At 42.1% G+C, this 18,726-nt stretch overlaps 1 protein-coding gene across 1 annotated transcript in view; it reads right to left on the reverse strand.

The window, feature by feature from the left end:
* Positions 1–1,586: 1,586 nt before the first annotated feature.
* ERP29 (endoplasmic reticulum protein 29) overlaps positions 1,587–18,726 on the reverse strand; it is a 50,492-nt gene continuing 33,352 nt past the window's right edge. Inside the window, exon 3 of the mRNA XM_069754829.1 lies at positions 1,587–8,507. Coding sequence (XP_069610930.1) covers positions 8,005–8,507 — 503 coding nt within the window. The 3' untranslated portion in view covers positions 1,587–8,004. The remainder of the gene's footprint in view (positions 8,508–18,726) is intronic.

Below are 18,726 nucleotides of genomic sequence, written 5' to 3' on the forward strand. Positions count from 1 at the left end.
GCGTGTGTGCACAAGGAATGCTATGGAAGTTTGCAATCAAACTATACTAAATAGTTTGATTGCAAACTTCCATAGCGTCCCTTGCAGGGGCCACCCCCTGCAAGTGGAACTGAAAGCAATGCTGCGATTCTCCTGACCTGCATCATAGAGCCAGCAGCAGCATTAAGAGAGGAAGCGCCCCCTACAGCGTCTGCTGCAGATTGCAGGGCCCTTTCTAACGCAAATGACTCAGGTACCGGCCCCCTTCCTCTCCACTTACTGGAGATGCTGCCGCTGCCTCTATGACAGAACAAGACATTTCAGCAGCTGATCGGGCCCCCTCTCCTTCGGGGCCCCTGTGCAGCTGCACAGGCTGAACCGGAAGTATGTCCGCCCCTGATCCGTACACTCCATAAAGATGGCCTTTCTGGAAGAGTGGCAGAAAAAAAGCCTTTACTTACACGCATGATAATGCTCGTTTGAGTTTGCCAAAAGACATGTGGGATACTCCCCAAAGGAAGGTGCTGTGGTCAGATGAAACCAAAATTTAACTTTTTGGCCACCAAGGTAAACGGAATGTCTTGTGCCAAACCAACACTGCTCATCACCCCAAAAACACCATCCCCACAGTGAAACATCATAGCAGCAGCATGCTGTGGGGATGTTTTTAGGCAGCAGGGACATGGAAAATGGATGGTGCAAAATACAGGGATATTCTGGAGCAAATCCTTTTTCAGTCTGTCAGTGATTTGAGACTGGGACGGAGTGTCACCTTCCAACAAGGTGTGAGCCTTCGCGGGCAGGGTCCTCTCTCCTCCTGTACCAGTTATGACTTGTATTGTTTAAGATTATTGTACTTGTTTTTATTATGTATACCCCTCCTTACATGTAAAGCGCCATGGAATAAATGGCGCTATAACAATAAATAATAATAACAAGACAATTACCCAAAGCAATACTACTAAAGCAACAATTGAGTGGTTTAATGGGAAAAGTGTAAATGTTTTGGGGTAGCCTAGTCAAAGCCCAGACTTAATCCAAATTAAAGATTGCTGTTCACCAGAGGAAATCTAACTTGATGTAGCTGGAGCAGTTTTGCCTTGAGGAATGGGCAACAATCCCAGTGGCAAGATGAGGATAGCTCATAGAGACTTGCCCCAAGTGACTTTCAGCTGTAATTGCCACAAAAGAAGGCTTTACAAAGTAGAATAGTTTGAACTTTTCAGATTTATTGCTCTTTGTTGTTACCAAATGTTCAAAGTTGTAGGCTCACCTTCCGCTGATCCCCCACCGTGCGGCATCCTCTTCTATAGCAGGCAGTTGACTTCAGCTTGCACTGCCATGACGCTCCAGTCAAGTGCACGCCTACATCAGCTGCTGGCTTCTGATTGGATGGCAGTGTGTATTGCAGCGCTGCGCCGCAATACACTTCAGCTGAATGTGCATCTGTTTAAGTTTGTACTGGGGTCAGCAGGCCGTGCACCCACATGAGCCCGGTCACGACCTCTGCGACCGCTATCGTTACACCCCTAGCCATCCCATAATAATTTTATCTGTGTACCTGCAATCTAGAGAACCCTAATCAAAATACCACGCTGCTGTCCATGTAATTGATAGGTTACTTCTTTTATTAAACTGATTTACATGTCAGGAGCACAAAAATACAACTGCAATCAATGAACAATCTCCCACTAGAATACATGGTACCAAGAGTGACATGCTTACAACAGTTGAATAGTATTTGACACCTCTAAGTATATAGTGTCAGAAGTCTACTTGTATAAACTTTAAAGGTCACATACCCTTTGGGAGTGAAAGGGATTAACAACAGAGGCGCCAACAATTCTGAAGGAAGTCACAGATCAGCAGCATTTCCTACATGTGACAAGTTCTAACAGTCCTTAATGGATGAGTGACAAGAATGATGCAGCTAGCGGGATGTTTTCTTGTGTGTTTGTGCAAAGGTTTATCGATTTCGGATTGTGCATACAAACTGGATGAATATTGCATATTGAATCGATATTTAATTATTTTATTAGCTATTTACCTTGCAGATCCTGCTACAGCCATGTGTATGATGCCTCCCTGCATTGAATGGAGCAGATGTGCACGTGCTTGGCCTATGATACATTCACTGCTTATGGCACTGCCGAGAGAACCCAATCACTGTACTCTGCAGTCACATAGACAATGAAAGGAGCAGGTGAGTACATTGGAACCATCACAGGTCTAACATAAATCTTTATATTCTGCTTATAGTAAATAGAATCTAATAATGATCCATGGTTACCTTTAACTTCCAAGCCCTTTTATATCAAGGTACAGTACATTACATAATAAATTAGTTTAGAAATCTAGTCACGAGTGTCCTAAAGGGAACCTGTCAAGTAAAGTAATGCCATTAATTTGCAGAGATTGGGTTAATCTGCAGGTTAATAACGTTCTGATATTGTGTGCACCTACACTGAGAGCCCCACTGCCTGGAGGAAATGAACTTCTGCAGGTTCATAGTTTTTTTGGCTTGCCAAAGTGAAAAAAAAAGTAAAGTGATTTCATATTTGTTCCTATTAGTTGGCTATATTACTTAACGCACTTCTTATTTTGAAGGTTTTTATTGACTGTTTCAGTCTATTAATCTGTGTGAATGCAGTATGTGCCATATGTCTGGGAGACCAGAGAGATTACAGGGACTTGGAGTGACATCTACAATTTTTGTCACAGTAATCAATTCCTACAACACCTAAGCCGTAACCAGCAGGACCCTCTCCTCTATCCTTTTGTTTCTTTTTAAGTAGATTTTCATTGCAGAAGTTACACAACAGTGAATGGGATTTAAAACAAAAAATCCCATTTTAACAATGCAGAAGAAAACTACTGAGGGATGTTTAGTGATGCACTTTTGATTGAATTTCTTGCATTCTTCTATGAAATAGTTGCTGTATGCATTTCCCAGCTTCTGCTGTCATTCCTAGGCGCCTTTAGCAGTGCAGTAACAATACACTTTTAATGCATACATCATGAAAAGCTCAAAAAATATACTTTAAAGGGAATTTAATCAAATAATTATTCTTTTTCAATAGAATATGGGATAATTTACTGAGTGCTGGGGTCTGACTGCTGAGACTCCGACCAATCCTAAGAACAGGGCTTTGAAAGCTCCCACATGAATAGAGCAGAAGCAGATCATGTGTGTTATGACCTGGTGGTTAGGAGCACCCGGAATGACCTGATAGTTAAAACTCACACAGGACAAGCTCTGGGATGTGGGAACTCTGCTGACCGCAACCCCTAATCCTATCACACACACTATAAATAGCCGTGGAGCGCTCCTGACTCTACCTAGGCGCCTCGTCACAGCCTAAGAGCTAGCTAGCCCTAGAGATAGAAAATAAAGCCTACCCTGCCTCAGAGAAATTCCCCAAAGGAAAAGGCAGCCCCCCACATATATTGACTGTGAGTAAAGATGAAAGTCACAAACGCAGAAATGAAACAGGTTTCAGCAAAGGGAGGCCAGACTTACTAAATAGACAGAGGATAGGAAAGGTAGCTTTGTGATCAGCACAAAAAACTACAAAAGACCACGCAGAGTGTGCAAAAAGACCTCCGCACCGACTAACGGTACAGTGACGCCACTCTGCATCCCAGAGCTTCCAGCTAGCAAGACAAAATCATAATATCCAGCTGGACAAGAAAACAATGAACAAATTAAATACTATCAGGAACTTAGCTTCTGCTGGAGTAGACAGGTCACCAGAAAGATACAAGAGCGAACTGAACCAATGCAGAAACATTGACAGCTGGCATGGAGTAACGATCTAAGTGGAGTTAAATAGAGCAGCCAGCCAAAGGATAAACCACGTCACCTGTGTAAGGAACCTCAGAAGCAGCAGCTCCACTCACAGCCACCAGAGGGAGTACATGGAAAGAACTCACCGAAGTACCATTCACGACCACAGGAGGGAGTTCGACAACAGAATTCACAACAGGACAGGTGACAAAAAACAGCATAAGGCTGCTGTCACACTATCAGTATTTGGTCAGTATTTTACATCAGTATTTGTAAGCCAAAACCAGGATTGGGTGATAAATGCAGAAGTGGTGCATGTGTTTGTATTATACTTTTCCTCTATTTGTTCCACTCCTGGTTTTGGCTTACAAATACTGAGGTAAAATACTGACCAAATACTGCTAGTGTGACGGCAGCCTTATTCTCACAATGCATGGAGTGCCGATGCATATATTCAACCTCCGCTCCATTCAGATGGGACTCTAAGGCCGGGTCACACATGGAATGAATACGGATGAGTGCTATGCGATGTTTTATCCATGGGGCAGCTCACAACAGCAGTTTTTATTTTCTCGGCTGTTTTTAACGTGCGATTGAAATCACATCATGCTGCAATTGTCACCGACACTCGGCCGAGTCTAGTCTCACTCACACCCATATAAGCCTATAGGTGCGAGTGAGACAGCGCACATCACTCAGATTTCATCTGAATGATGTGCATTATACGCTGACCCCAGCAATGGAGGAGATGGAGAAATTAATTTCTCTGCCTCCTCCGCAGCTGCGCTCCGCTCCGCTCTGTGCGAGAGGCTCGGAGCACAGACGCATGACACTCTGCTCCAGCTCGCAGCAGAGCAGGAGCTGAGGGTCATTAGCATATCGCATCCGATGCCATACACTAGTCTGACCCCGGCCTTAAAGAGACTCTGCCCTTCTCTGGCTCTATAAAGCCAGAGCTGTCCATCAAATAAGGGGTGTGGTGGAGATTGAGGGAAAACTAGCAGGTGGGATGGTGTGCTTAAATGATAGTCCCCAACGTGAAGCTCCGAGCGGTGGGACTTAGTTTCAACAATCATTCTATGCAGAAAGAGACCCTTTAAGAGCCCCATTTTTGGGATCTATGAGGTCCCAGCAGTCAGACCGCCAGTGATCAATAAGCATGCCCTAATTTATCAATAAGGGATAACGTATTAACTTAATACAAACCATTTAAACGAATAGCTATGAGAGATAACACTACACATTTGTCACTCATATGATACTTTGTAAAAAGTAACATAAACATGTTTGCTCCATGGTGATTGTTTTTTTTCATTAGATATCTCCATATGGAATTGTTCATAAATCTTAGCATAAACCCACAAGATAGACCAAAAAGATACTGTGGAAGGCGTATAAGTGCATTAAAGGGATCATGTCAGCAGGATTATGCACAATAACCTACACACAGTGTCAAGTCGGCACTGTTACACTGATTAAAATGATACCTGGCTTGATGAAATCCGTCTTGTGGTTGTTGTTTAATCTTTATTTTCAGTTTTGAGTTAATATTCATTATGTAAACTAGGGGCAGGTCAGTGAGGGATCAGTGACCTGTCAGAAGCCAGCAGTATGAATAGCTAATCAGAGCACCACATGAAGACCCCACACACAGGCCGCCCCGGGAAACCTGCATATCATTAACTCAAAACTGAAACCAAAGCTTAAACAACAACCACAAGACGGATTTCACTCTGATCACACTCTGTTCTGCTGTATTCAACCTTCCACCACACTAACTGCCCTGAGAGGAGATCTGGAAGTGTTTGTAAACACAGTCAGTGCTAATTTATAGTATAGAAAACCAATAAAAAAGGTCAATAAATCTCATAATGCAAAGTAGAAAACTTTATTGAACAAGCAAAATTGTGTGTAGTGGACAACAACCCCCTGACAAGGGCAACACCAAAACACGCGTCTGGGTGGGCGCATCTCTAGGGAGTCTTTGCTGGTATCTACCTAGGCAACATTCTTTTGTAGCCATTTTTCTATTACGTAAGCTGTATATCAGCAGACCTATCATATGTGACTGCAGACCTGACACTTCCCATGTTTACGCACTAGTTTCTTCCACCTGGTTTGCATACTACTGACTTCTGCAACAGGCACTCACCACATTGATATGAGCCCACTTAGTCTTATCGGTGCTATTACAGCTCATTACAGGTTACACCACTTGATTTACCTACTTGATTTACCCTCTTGCGTGTTGCCTTTGTGCAGAGTTCTCCCCTCTGCATTTTATTGCGTTTGGATTATCCATGCTTAGGATTTTTTGTATCATAGTCTTCATTTGATTTGCGCCTCCTTTTCTCTTTTTGTCCATTACACGCCATTTTGCTTCTTCAATAACATTTTCAACTTTCCTTTATTTACTTTTTTTTAATAGATTTCCTGTTCCCCCCCTTTTGGTGCTCTGTTCTATCACCGATTAGTCTTCTTTGCATCACAGTCCATCATATGCACACCTATTATATATTATACATCCTACGTATACGTATGGCACCTTGTGTCCCAGTAACTTATCAATGTGACTGATATCTATGGGTGCATATATTCTATATTGTTTTTCTTACTTTATCCTCTCTAATTTGATTTATAATATACAGTGGCTGCAGGGATCAGTGTTCTTTTTTTTCTATTGCATGAAGCCTCCTGCTTATGATTGGTCAATGTCATACAGGAGACAAAGTACATGATCCCAGAGAATAATATCTGGTAATGGCCAGTTGGGCTTATCATGGATTATAATCTAAACTTTAGAAGCTAATATCTCCCAACAGAAATTAGAAATGTAAAACTATATTTTACTCAGCTCTGCAGTCAATGTTCCACTATGTGGCCAGTTTAACGTGCTCAGACTGAATGTCCTCTTTAACTATTTCTAGACTGCCCATAGACTATAAAAGTCCGGCAGTGCACACTTTTCACTACGCTGATGTGCTATAATGCCCATGCAGATTAACCAGCATGCACAATATAATGACGCGGTAGGAGCTGGAAGCTGGCTGTTAAACATGATATGTTACCATGTTTACCTCCTCCATCTTGTATACACAGCACTGAACCAATGTTGGTATATACAACTTAGAAAACAGTAGCACTTACTCCTCTGGACCAATGAAAATGTCCTCAATGAGTGTATGAAGGGAGAAGTTGATGCTGGGTCTTAAGAAACCCAGTCACCTCTTTTTTCAGCCAGGAGGCTGAAATTCCCTTGTAACTGGGTCTAATATACGGTACCAGCCCTAGTTACAGCAAAAATCAGCAATGCAAAAAATGTTCTACGGATCTTTTAAGACATTATCGGGGGGGGGGGGGGGTAAGGTGTAAAATTAAATAAAACGAAACTGGCGGAATCTGCAAGTTTGCAACCTGGTTGCTATTCCCACGCCCATTGAAAAAAATAAATATGTCCAATATATAAAAATAATATCTGTAGAAAGGTGAACACAATTAAATGTTTTTAGTGGCCCTTGGTGGTCGTGGAAAAAAAGTAAATATAAAGTGAAAAATTGACACCTATTCCCTACATATCTTTACACTTTCCTCTGATATCAGAATAAATAGGAATATACAAATTACCTAACAATTAAGCCCCATGTATGACGAAAAAAATACATAAAATATTTGAATATCCAAACAAGAAAATTTTTTTGAACCATCAAAAGAGCAAAAATATATATATATATTTTTTTTTTGCATGGTCAGGAAGAGGGGATGCGGGAGGAGAGCCAGGTGATGGCATTGTCCTGAACTGGTTAAAGGTATATAATTGTAGGTAAATGAGTAATCCACACCAAGTTTTCACATGGATTTATGAAGAACCTTCTTTTAAGGCACCATGTATAAATTCCACAAGCCATCATCAAGGCAGGGGTGATTATCTCTTTAATTTTGGGAACCCTAAAAATGAGACACCTATTGCATCAAAGTAGTATGTCACAATACAAAAATAACCAAAAATACTATTTTTATGAAATGCTATAATGGTGAAATATAAGAAAATAGTCACCTCTCTTGGTGTGAAATAAACGAAAACACGTTTGTTTGTTTTTAGCAAAACTGGGAGGGATGAAAGGCTTCTTATAAGGTAGGAACAGATGTTCATGAAGTGTGATGAGACACATCAGAATGTTTCTTGTCCAGTGTATATGACCTCTGGATATATACTGTTGGAAAAAAATGTATATCGATATTCAAAGCTCCTGTTTGTCTTGAGTTTTGCTCTGGAAACTGCTGAGAATATTGAGCCTCTTCTGTAGATCTTCTTTCTTGGATTCACTCATCTTATTTTTTTCAATCAGTTTTGTAATGCGCTCAAACTCACTGATAGCAAAGTTCTCCCCTTGCTCCAGGATTTTGCTCATGATCTTCATATATTGCTCTGCAGACTGTTTCTCCAGCTCTCTAACATTGACAGACATGGTTTGAGCTTTCTTAAGGAGCTTGCTCCTCTCCTCTTGATTAGCGGACTTTCTGAATTCTCCAGCCAGCATATCATAGTCTTCCAGGCACCCGGGCATGCCCAAATATACTCCATGGGTTTTCAACCAATGCTGGATAGCACTGGTTCTAACCACTCCAGTGTAAGGGATTGGATTTTCGACATCCCCATTTACAAACAGATAAAAATATGGGAAGTTTTCCTTATCCAGTTTGTACCGCTCACCCAACTCCATGTTAAATTTATCTCCATAATCTGTAAAAGAAAAAAGGAACAGTACAGAATAAGCACTGAAAGCATTTCGGAAAAGCCAGTGTCCTCAAAGAGTAACCGTCATTATAACTTTTCTCATAAGTCAAAAGTTCACAAGAAAATAAGCAACTTTGTAATATATCTAATCAAGGAAATGTTCTTCTTTTCTCATTTCAAGGGTCAAATCTGTATTTTGTGGAGACAAATTGTTAGATTACTGAGATAGGGGATGGTATCCAATCCTCGTTAGTATAGTGGTAAGTCCCCGCCTGTCACGCGGGAGATCGGGGTCCGACGGGGAGGCCTCTCTTTCTAACCTCTATTGTTGGTAAAATATTTGAAGGGTTTCTGAGGGATGTTATTCTGGATTATCTCAATGAGAATGACTGTTTAACTCCATATCAGCATGGGTTTATGAGAAATCGCTCCTGTCAAACCAATCTAATCAGTTTTTATGAAGAGGTAAGCTATAGGCTGGACCACGGTGAGTCATTGGACGTGGTATATCTCGATTTTTCCAAAGCGTTTGATACCGTGCCGCACAAGAGGTTGGTACACAAAATGAGAATGCTTGGTCTGGGGGAAAATGTGTGTAAATGGGTTAGTAACTGGCTTAGTGATAGAAAGCAGAGGGTGGTTATAAATGGTATAGTCTCTAACTGGGTCGCTGTGACCAGTGGGGTACCGCAGGGGTCGGTATTGGGACCTGTTCTCTTCAACATATTCATTAATGATCTGGTAGAAGGTTTACACAGTAAAATATAGATATTTGCAGATGATACAAAACTATGTAAAGCAGTTAATACAAGAGAAGATAGTATTCTGCTACAGATGGATCTGGATAAGTTGGAAACTTGGGCTGAAAGGTGGCAGATGAGGTTTAACAATGATAAATGTAAGGTTATACACATGGGAAGAAGGAATCAATATCACCATTACACACTGAACGGGAAACCACTGGGTAAATCTGACAGGGAGAAGGACTTGGGGATCCTAGTTAATGATAAACTTACCTGGAGCAGCCAGTGCCAGGCAGCAGCTGCCAAGGCAAACAGGATCATGGGGTGCATTAAAAGAGTTCTGGATACACATGATGAGAGCATTATACTGCCTCTGTACAAATCCCTAGTTAGACCGCACATGGAGTACTGTGTCCAGTTTTGGGCACCGGTGCTCAGGAAGGATATAATGGAACTAGAGAGAGTACAAAGGAGGGCAACAAAATTAATAAAGGGGATGAGAGAACTACAATACCCAGATAGATTAGCGAAATTAGGATTATTTAGTCTTGAAAAAAGACGACTGAGGGGCGATCTAATAACCATGTATAAGTATATAAGGGGACAATACAAATATCTCGCTGAGGATCTGTTTATACCAAGGAAGGTGACGGGCACAAGGGGGCATTCTTTGCGTCTGGAGGAGAGAAGGTTTTTCCACCAACATAGCAGAGGATTCTTTACTGTTAGGGCAGTGAGAATCTGGAATTGCTTGCCTGAGGAGGTGGTGATGGCGAACTCAGTCGAGGGGTTCACGAGAGGCCTGGATGTCTTCCTGGAGCAGAACAATATTGTATCATACAATTATTAGGTTCCGTAGAAGGACGTAGATCTGGGGATTTATTATGATGGAATATAGGCTGAACTGGATGGACAAATGTCTTTTTTTTGCCTTACTAACTATGTTACTATGTTACTATGTTAGTTAACTCTTTAAAGCAAATCTAACACCAGAATATGCTATATAGAAAATATTCTGTATACCTGACTCATTGAACGTCCCCAGCGCCTGCGCTGTAAGTTTTTTTGAGGGGCATGTGCAGTTTGCGCTGCCCTTCGACTCCCATCACATGATGGGAACTTACAGCGCAGGTGCCGGGGACGTCCAGGAAGGAAATGGAGGTGGCGCACAGAGGCCCTGAGTGATGGCTGGGAGGTGTTTGTGTCAGGGGAGAAAAGACATGCCCCCTTGACAAACTGCAGTTATGAGGGGCAAATTCTAAAAATGATTATTTCAGCGTTTGTAGGGACCCGAACTAAAAGAGCCACCTTGACAGAATGCAGCATTAGTGCTGCACAAAGGTGGCTCTTTTTGTTAAAAATGCCTGGGGTAGGGGTGGGGAGGGGGGGTGACAGGTTCCCTTCAACCCTTCATCTGCTTTAAGTAGAATACACTCTTTTCTGGTGTTCTTCACACTACAAGCAAGTATTCAGTTTGTCTGCTCATCAACGCTGCTATTTGTTTCTGGCAAGTCCTGGACTGAGTGTACATGGACAGTTCCTGTGTGTGTGTCTGTCTATATACCTGGCTCAGTGTCTTCTGGTGTTTCCTGCTCTACTGTCTGTCTGCTATCCTGGTCCTCAATGATTCACGTGCCATCTGGCAAGTCCTACCTGCTATGGCACCACCTTTTTTCCCGTATTATTCACCCTGACCTACAGCTAAGAGGATCTACCTCACTAGCTCATTACAGCACTGAAGGTGAAGCTTGTGAGTTATGTAGAAATCCCATTTATAACTAGATTTTAACAGAAAGTACAAACAGCCAGAATCTACACATGGGTGACTAAGGACCATGGTGTGACGCTAGTCAAGACCCACAGACCGGCCGTGAGTCAGCAAAGTCAGATGTTCTTGGGTCAATACCAAAAAAAAGCACGTAGTAAACCAAGGAAAAATACAGGTCACATGCCAGCAGCAGAGTACCAGAGAAATAGCGGATAAGAAAATGGGTAATAACAAGCGGTTTAGTCAGAACACGGTCCAAAGGTCAGCAGAATATCAGATGCAAAGGGGCAATAACAAACGGGTAGTCTGAACACAGTCCAAAGGTAAGCAGCAGAAGAAGATCAGAACTTACAGCACAGAGATCAGGCGAACACGCTTGAGAGCACAAGCTTGGAACAAACTTTGACTGGCATTGATATGGGCCAGACAGCTGACCTAAATAGCAGGGCAATTACTAAGAACAGGGAGCACCTGTGGAAATCTCTGCACCTATCAGTCTCAGATAGATCTACCGAGCTGTCAATCAAAACACTGACAGCTCAGCACGCCCCAGTACAGGATAGGATGACAGAGCTGTCCATCACTGAGTCCCAAACACTCTGAGCAGAGGAATCGTGACACATGGGTCTTTGAGTGAAATCTGTACCCATTTAATACTTACTCTGTGGATATGCCAAAAATGCTCAAGAAAGCATTAACCCATTGAACAGAATAACGTATGCTCGGTACAGAACGTTCTATATGGCTTGGTAAAAATTACAATTATAAGGAGTGGAGTTTCAGGCTTGCACTAAACTTTGCAACTTTTTTTGCAATAATACAGGCAGTAATAAATTTGTGTTTAAGATTTCTCCTAGTAAATTAGTTTTTTTTAAAGTTGTTAACAGCTTCAGTGACCTATTTCTTTGCAACCAACAATATGGCTGCCATTATAGCTCCTTCAGATTCATCGACAGAAAAATGGGTTACACACTCAACAATACTAGTGGCAGGTTGGATCATCACTCTGTCATTGATGGAAACTCTTTGTCAAAAGTAAAATTTTGCAAAAAGATTGCAATTTAAAGGAAGAATTTAAAACAAATATTGACTAAATGTAGAAATAATCAGGATGGTTGAGTCCACATATTTCCCTGTAAGTATCAGGCAAACCGATGTTGCAGTCATACCCATTGATGATAATCATTCTGAATTTTTTCTATGTCCGAGTGCTATGTGGTTTTCCATTACTCTACAGGCCAAATAGTGTAGTCTATTATTCTCTTATTGTAGTCATTATTCTACCCAGCAGAAAAGATGGACCTTTAAATTAGAGCCATTTAAAAAAACGGTCTAAAAATGAGAGCGTGATGCTGAAGAGCCTGCCATGGTGCAAGGTTAGACAAGGTCAAACTTCTTCAGAGGTGTTAATATCTCCTACAAATACGGGAAGTGAGTAATTAGTTTGGACAAAGGGCTCCTAACTATGTAATATTGTACCTGCTGGGATTTATATGATCAGAATAACAACACTACATATAATTTCTCATAGAGAGAGGCGTATTCTTCTAAGTAATGTGTCCTATTATGTTATGCTTACAATATATATCACTAATGCTATGTCCAACAATGGAGAAGACTTAGCAGGGACAAAGGGTCGAGAACATTGTGTTTGTTAATCTCAGCATAAAATCTCCTGTCACAGTAACAATCCTATTAACAAACAGACTTTCAGTTCACACTGATTAATGTCAAAACATCTGCTCTTTTAGGTAAGGCTGGCAGTCTACTCATTCTCAAGATCTTGTAAGTCCAAGCATTTGGACACCCATCAATAATATGGCATGACTCAGAGTTATACAGTAGTGTTCAAAATAATAGCAGTCCAATATGACTAACCAGATTAATCACTGATTTTGGTATAAATTATATTACCACATGTCAAACAATTTGCCAGTTGGTGCCGTAGATTCTAAGAAAACCAACAGACTCAGCATCCATGATCTGCATGTATTTGAGTCTGTGTATTAGAATAATTGAAAGGGGGTGCTCAAAATAATAGCAGTGTGGAGTTCAATTAGTGAGGTCAATCATTCTGTGAAGAAACGGGTGTGAATCAGGTGGACCTTATTTAAGAGTGAAGTCAGGACATGTTGTACATGCATTTCTCCTTGAAAACCTGAGAAATACGGGTTATTCAAGACATTGTTTAGAAGAACAGAGCATTTAGATTAAAAAGTAAAACTTATAAAGAAGTGCAGACAATAATACGCTGTTCAGCTAAAATGATCTCCAATGCTTTAAAATGGAAAGTCAAACCAGAGAGACGTGGAAGAAAACGGAAGACTACCATTCAAATGGATGGACGAATAGCCAGAATGACAAAGGCTCAGCCATTGATCAGCTCCTGGATGATCAAAGACAGTCTCAAGTTACCTGTGAGTACTGTGACAGAAGGCGCTTATGTGAAACTAATCTCTTAGTAAGAAGTCCCGCAAAGTCCCACTGTTAAAAAAATGACATGTACTGAATCTGATACAATTTGCCAAAGAACCCGTCAACTGGCCTAAAGAGAAATGGAGAACAATTTAGTGGACTGGTGAAAGTAAAAATGTTTTTTTTGGGTCCAGGGGCAGCAGACAGTTCCTCAAACAACCCTCAAACTCTGCATTCAAGCCACAGTACACTCTGAAGACAGTAAAGCATGGTGATGCAAGCATCATGATATGGGCATGTTCCTCTTACTATGGTGCTGGACCTATTTACCGCATAGCAGGGGACATGGACCAGTTAACATGTATTAAAATACTTGAAGAGGTCATGTTGCCTAATGCTGAAGAGGATATGCCCTTGAAATTGGTGGTTCAACAAGACAACGACCCTAACACACCAGTAAAAATGCAGAATCTTGGTTCCAGTCCAACAAAATTGAGGTTATGGAGTGGCCAGCCCAATCCAATAGAACACTTGAGGCGTGACATTACAAATGCTTTTTCATATTGTGAATTTGTAAAGACGAATGCAGACACTGCTATTTTTCTTAGAACAGTCCAGTGTTCAGTTTTTGCTATTTTCAGTAAAGTAGTTAAAACTATATACATTTCTCTTCATGTTTTGAATTAGAAAACAGTGTGCAATGTCCCCAATGCATGGAAATAAAAACTAGCGTAAAGATTTTGTGATTATCTCATGTTTTCACAAGCACTTTTAGCCTATTGTGTCCCCCTATTTCCTTGTAGATTGTAAGCTTGCGAGCAGGGACCTCACCCCTAACGTCACTGTTTAAATTGTCTTAACTTGTATTGAATTTATTATATGTACCTGTCCCTGCTTAATTGTAAAGTGCTGCGGAATATGTTGGCGCTATATAAATAAAAATTATTATTATTATTATTATTATGTTTTTGAACACATTGCTGTTTTGAAAACTACTGTATTCCTAAAATCATTTTTTTTTCTGGGTTTTTCAGTAAAGTAGTAAGTAAAATGTACCCGTGCCATGGCACAGTATTCAGAAACACACTGGTGACAACTAAAAATCAACATATCCATATTTATTCTGCTGTGGTCACTCAATATCCTTTTAATGGGTTACTTGGCCACCAGATATTGATGACCTATCGTTGATGTGTTGGATCTTAGACCAGCTTGCTAGTGGGGGAGTTGTCTCTCCACTGATCAGATATTGATGACCTTTTCTGAGCATAGGTCATCAATATCTGGTGACTGTACAGCCCCTTTAACCCCTTAGCGACCGCCGATACGCCTTTTAACGGCGGCCGCTAAGGGTACTTAAACCACAGCGCCGTTAATTAACGGCGCTGTGGAAAAAGTCCATAGCGCCCCCCAGAGGCCGATTTTCTCCGGGGAACATGATTCGGGGGGTTTTTAACCCACCCCGCATTTGCGATCGCCGGTAATTAACCGTTTACCGGCGATCGCAAAAAAAAAAAAAAAGCGATCTCTTTTTAATTTCTCTGTCCTCCGATGTGATCGCACATCGGAGGACAGAGAAAAGGGGTCCCAGGTGGCCCCCCAATACTCACCTAGCTCCCCCGATGCTCCTCGTGTCTCCCGGTGGGCGCCGCCATCTTCAAAATGGCGGGCGCATGCGCAGTGCGCCCGCCGGCCGGCACCGGGAGAATCTTTGGGGTCTCGGCTGCCGGGGGTAGCCGAGACCCCAAAGAGCATGATCGGGGTCGGTATTACCGACCCCTGTTTTGCGATCGCCGGTAATTAACTGTTTACCGGCGACCGCAAAAAAAAAAAAAAGTAAAGTGTAATTCTCTGTCCTCTGATGTGATCGCACATCAGAGGACAGAGAAATAGGGGGATTCGGGGACCCTAGCATACTCACCTAGGTCCCTGGATCCTCTTGCTGCTCCTCCTGGCCGCCGGCAGCAGAACATGGCGGACGCATGCCCAGTGCGCCCGCCATCTGTCTCCATCTGCCGGCCGGCAGGAGAACAGCAGTTGGAGCTAAAATTAGGGGTAGGGGTAGGGTTAGGGGTAGGGTTAGGGGTAGGGTTAGGGGTAGGGTTAGGGGTAGGGTTAGGGTTAGGGGTAGGGTTAGGGGTAGGGTTAGGGCTAGGGTTGGGGCTAAATTTAGGGTTAGGGTTGGGGCTAAATTTAGGGTTAGGGTTGGGGCTAAACTTAGGGTTAGGCTTCTTTCACACTTACGTCGGTACGGGGCCGTCGCAATGCGTCGGCCCGACATACCGACGCACGTGAAAATTGTGCACAGCGTGGGCAGCAGCTGTAGTTTTTCAACACATCCGCTGCCCAATCTATGTCCTGGGGAGGAGGGGGCGGAGTTACGGCCACGCATGCGCGGTCAGAAATGGCGGATGCGACGTACAAAAAAACGTTTCATTGAACGTTTTTTTGTGCAGACGCTCCGCCAAAACACAACTGATCCAGTGCACGACGGACGCGACGTGTGGCCATCCGTCACGATCCGTCGGCAATACAAGTCTATGGGCAAAAAACGCATCCTGCGGGCACATTTGCAGGATCCGTTTCTTGTCCAAAACGACGGATTGCGACAGAATGCCAAACGACGCAAGTGTGAAAGTAGCCTTAGGGCTAGGGTTAGGGTTGGGGCTAAAGTTAGGGCTAGGGTTGGGGCTAAAGTTAGGGTTAGAGCTGGGATTAGGGTTAGGGTTTGGATTAGGGTTGGTATTAGGGTTAGGGTTGGCATTAGGGTTACGCTTGGGATTAGGGTTAGGTTTGGGATTAGGGTTAAGGTTAGGGTTGTGATTAGGGGTGTATTGGGATTAGGGTTATGGATGAGGTTGGGATTAGGGTTAGGGGTGTGTTGGGGTTAGGGTTGGAGCTAGAATTGGGGGGTTTCCACTGTTTAGGTACATCAGGGGGTCTCCAAACACGACAGCCAATTTTGCGCTCAAAAAGTCAAATGGTGCTCCCTCCCTTCTGAGCTCTGCCGTGCGCCCAAACAGTGGGTTACCCCCACATATGGCGCATCAGCGTACTCGGGATAAATTGGACAACAACTTCTGGGGTCCAATTTCTCTTGTTACCCTTGTGAAAATAAAAACTTGGGGGCTACAAAATCTTTTTTGTGAAAAAAAAAATATTTTTTATTTTCACGACTCTGCATTCTAAACTTCTGTGAAGCACTTGGGCATTCAAAGTTCTCACCACACATCTAGATAAGTTCCTTGGGGGTCTAGTTTCCAAAATGGGGTCACTTGTGGAGGGTTTCTACTGGTTAGGTACATCAGGGGCTCTGCAAACGCAACATAATACCCGCAGACCATTCTATCAAAGTCTGCATTCCAAAACGGCGCTCCTTCCTTCCGAGCTCTGCCGTGCGCCCAAACAGTGGTTTACCCCCACATATGGGGTACCAGCATACTCAGGACAAATTGGACAACAACTTTTGGGGTCCAATTTCTCTTGTTACCCTTGTGAAAATAAAAATTTGGTGGCTAAAAAATCTTTTTTGTGGAAAAAAAATTTTTTTTATTTTCACGGCTCTGCATTATAAACTTCTGTGAAGCACATGGGGGTTCAAAGTGCTCGCCACACATCTAGATAAGTTCCTTAAGGGGTCTAGTTTCCAAAATGGTGTCACTTGTGGGGGGTTTCCACTGTTTAGGCACATCAGGGGCTCTCCAAACGCGACATGGCGTCTGATCTCAATTCCAGCCAATTCAACATTGAAAAAGTAAAACGGCGCTCCTTCACTTCCAAGCTCTGCGGTGCGCCCAAACAGTGGTTTACCCCCACATATTGGGTATCGACTTATTCAGGAGAAATCGCACAACTTTTGTGGTCTAATTTCTCCTGTTACCCTTGTGAAAATAAGAATTTGTGGGCGAAAAGATCATTTTTGTGTAAACAAAAGCGATTTTTTATTTTCACGGCTCTACGTTATAAACTTCTGTGAAGCACTTGGGGGTTCAAAGTGCTCACCACACATCTAGATAAGTTCCTTAAGGGGTCTAGTTTCCAAAATGGTGTCACTTGTGGGGAGTTTCCACTGTTTAGGCACATCAGGGGCTCTCTAAATGTGACATGGTGTCCGATCTCAATTCCAGCCAATTCTGCATTGAAAAAGTCAAACGGCGCTCCTTCACTTCTAAGTTCTGCGGTGCGCCCTAACAGTGGTTTACCCCCACATATGGGGTATTGGCGTATTCAGGAGAAATTGCATAACAAAATTTATGGTTACATTTCTGTTTTTACACTTGTGAAAATAAAAAAAATGGTTCTGAATTAAGATGTTTGCAAAAAAAAGTTAAATGTTCATTTTTTCCTTCCACATTGTTTCAGTTCCTGTGAAGCACGTAAAGGGTTAATAAACTTCTTGAATGTGGTTTTGAGAACCTTGAGGGGTGTAGTTTTTAGAATGGTGTCACACTTCATTATTTTCTATCATATAGACCCCTCAAAATGACTTCAAATGTGATGTGGTCCCTAAAAAAAAATGGTGTTGTAAAAATGAGAAATTGCTGGTCAACTTTTAACCCTTATAACTCCCTAACAAAAAAAAATGTTGTTTCCAAAATTGTGCTGATGTAAAGTAGACATGTGGGAAATGTTATTTATTAACTATTTTTCATGACATATCTCTCTGATTTAAGGGCATAAAAATACAAAGTTTGAAAATTGCAAAATTTTAAAAATTTTCGCCATATTTCCGTTTTTTTCATAAATAATCGCAAGTAATATCGAAGAAATGTTACCACTAACATGAAGTACAATATGTCACGAAAAAACAATCTCAGAATCAGCGGGATCCGTTGAAGCGTTCCAGAGTTATAACCTCATAAAGTGACAGTGGTCAGAATTGCAAAAATTGGCCTGGTCATTAAGTACCAAATTGGCTCTGTCACTAAGGGGTTAAGGCTTGCTCCTGTTTTCTTTAGATCTTAGGTGGTTACTTTTTGGTATGTGTTCCACAAAGGTACTCACAATGTCCTTATACTGTGCGTCAGTGTATAACCAAAGCTTTGGGGTACTGTGATATCATTTAATTAAATAGAGGGTATCTGGCTTAGAGTGAATTCTGAAGTTAATGTTAGGCGCCTATCCCTGCTGTGGACTACACACACACACATACACAAACATGCACAATGGGTCCCTATGGTGGATGGATGTCTAGGTCTCCATCCTGACTGGGGCACATATTTCCTGAGCTTCACAGTGGGCACATATACAGAGTGTACCTAACCTTCCTCATTTAAACAGCAAGTACAAACGGAATCTG

The sequence above is a fragment of the Ranitomeya imitator genome, chromosome 1 (genome assembly GCF_032444005.1).
Source record: "Ranitomeya imitator isolate aRanImi1 chromosome 1, aRanImi1.pri, whole genome shotgun sequence".
NCBI lineage: Eukaryota > Metazoa > Chordata > Amphibia > Anura > Dendrobatidae > Ranitomeya > Ranitomeya imitator.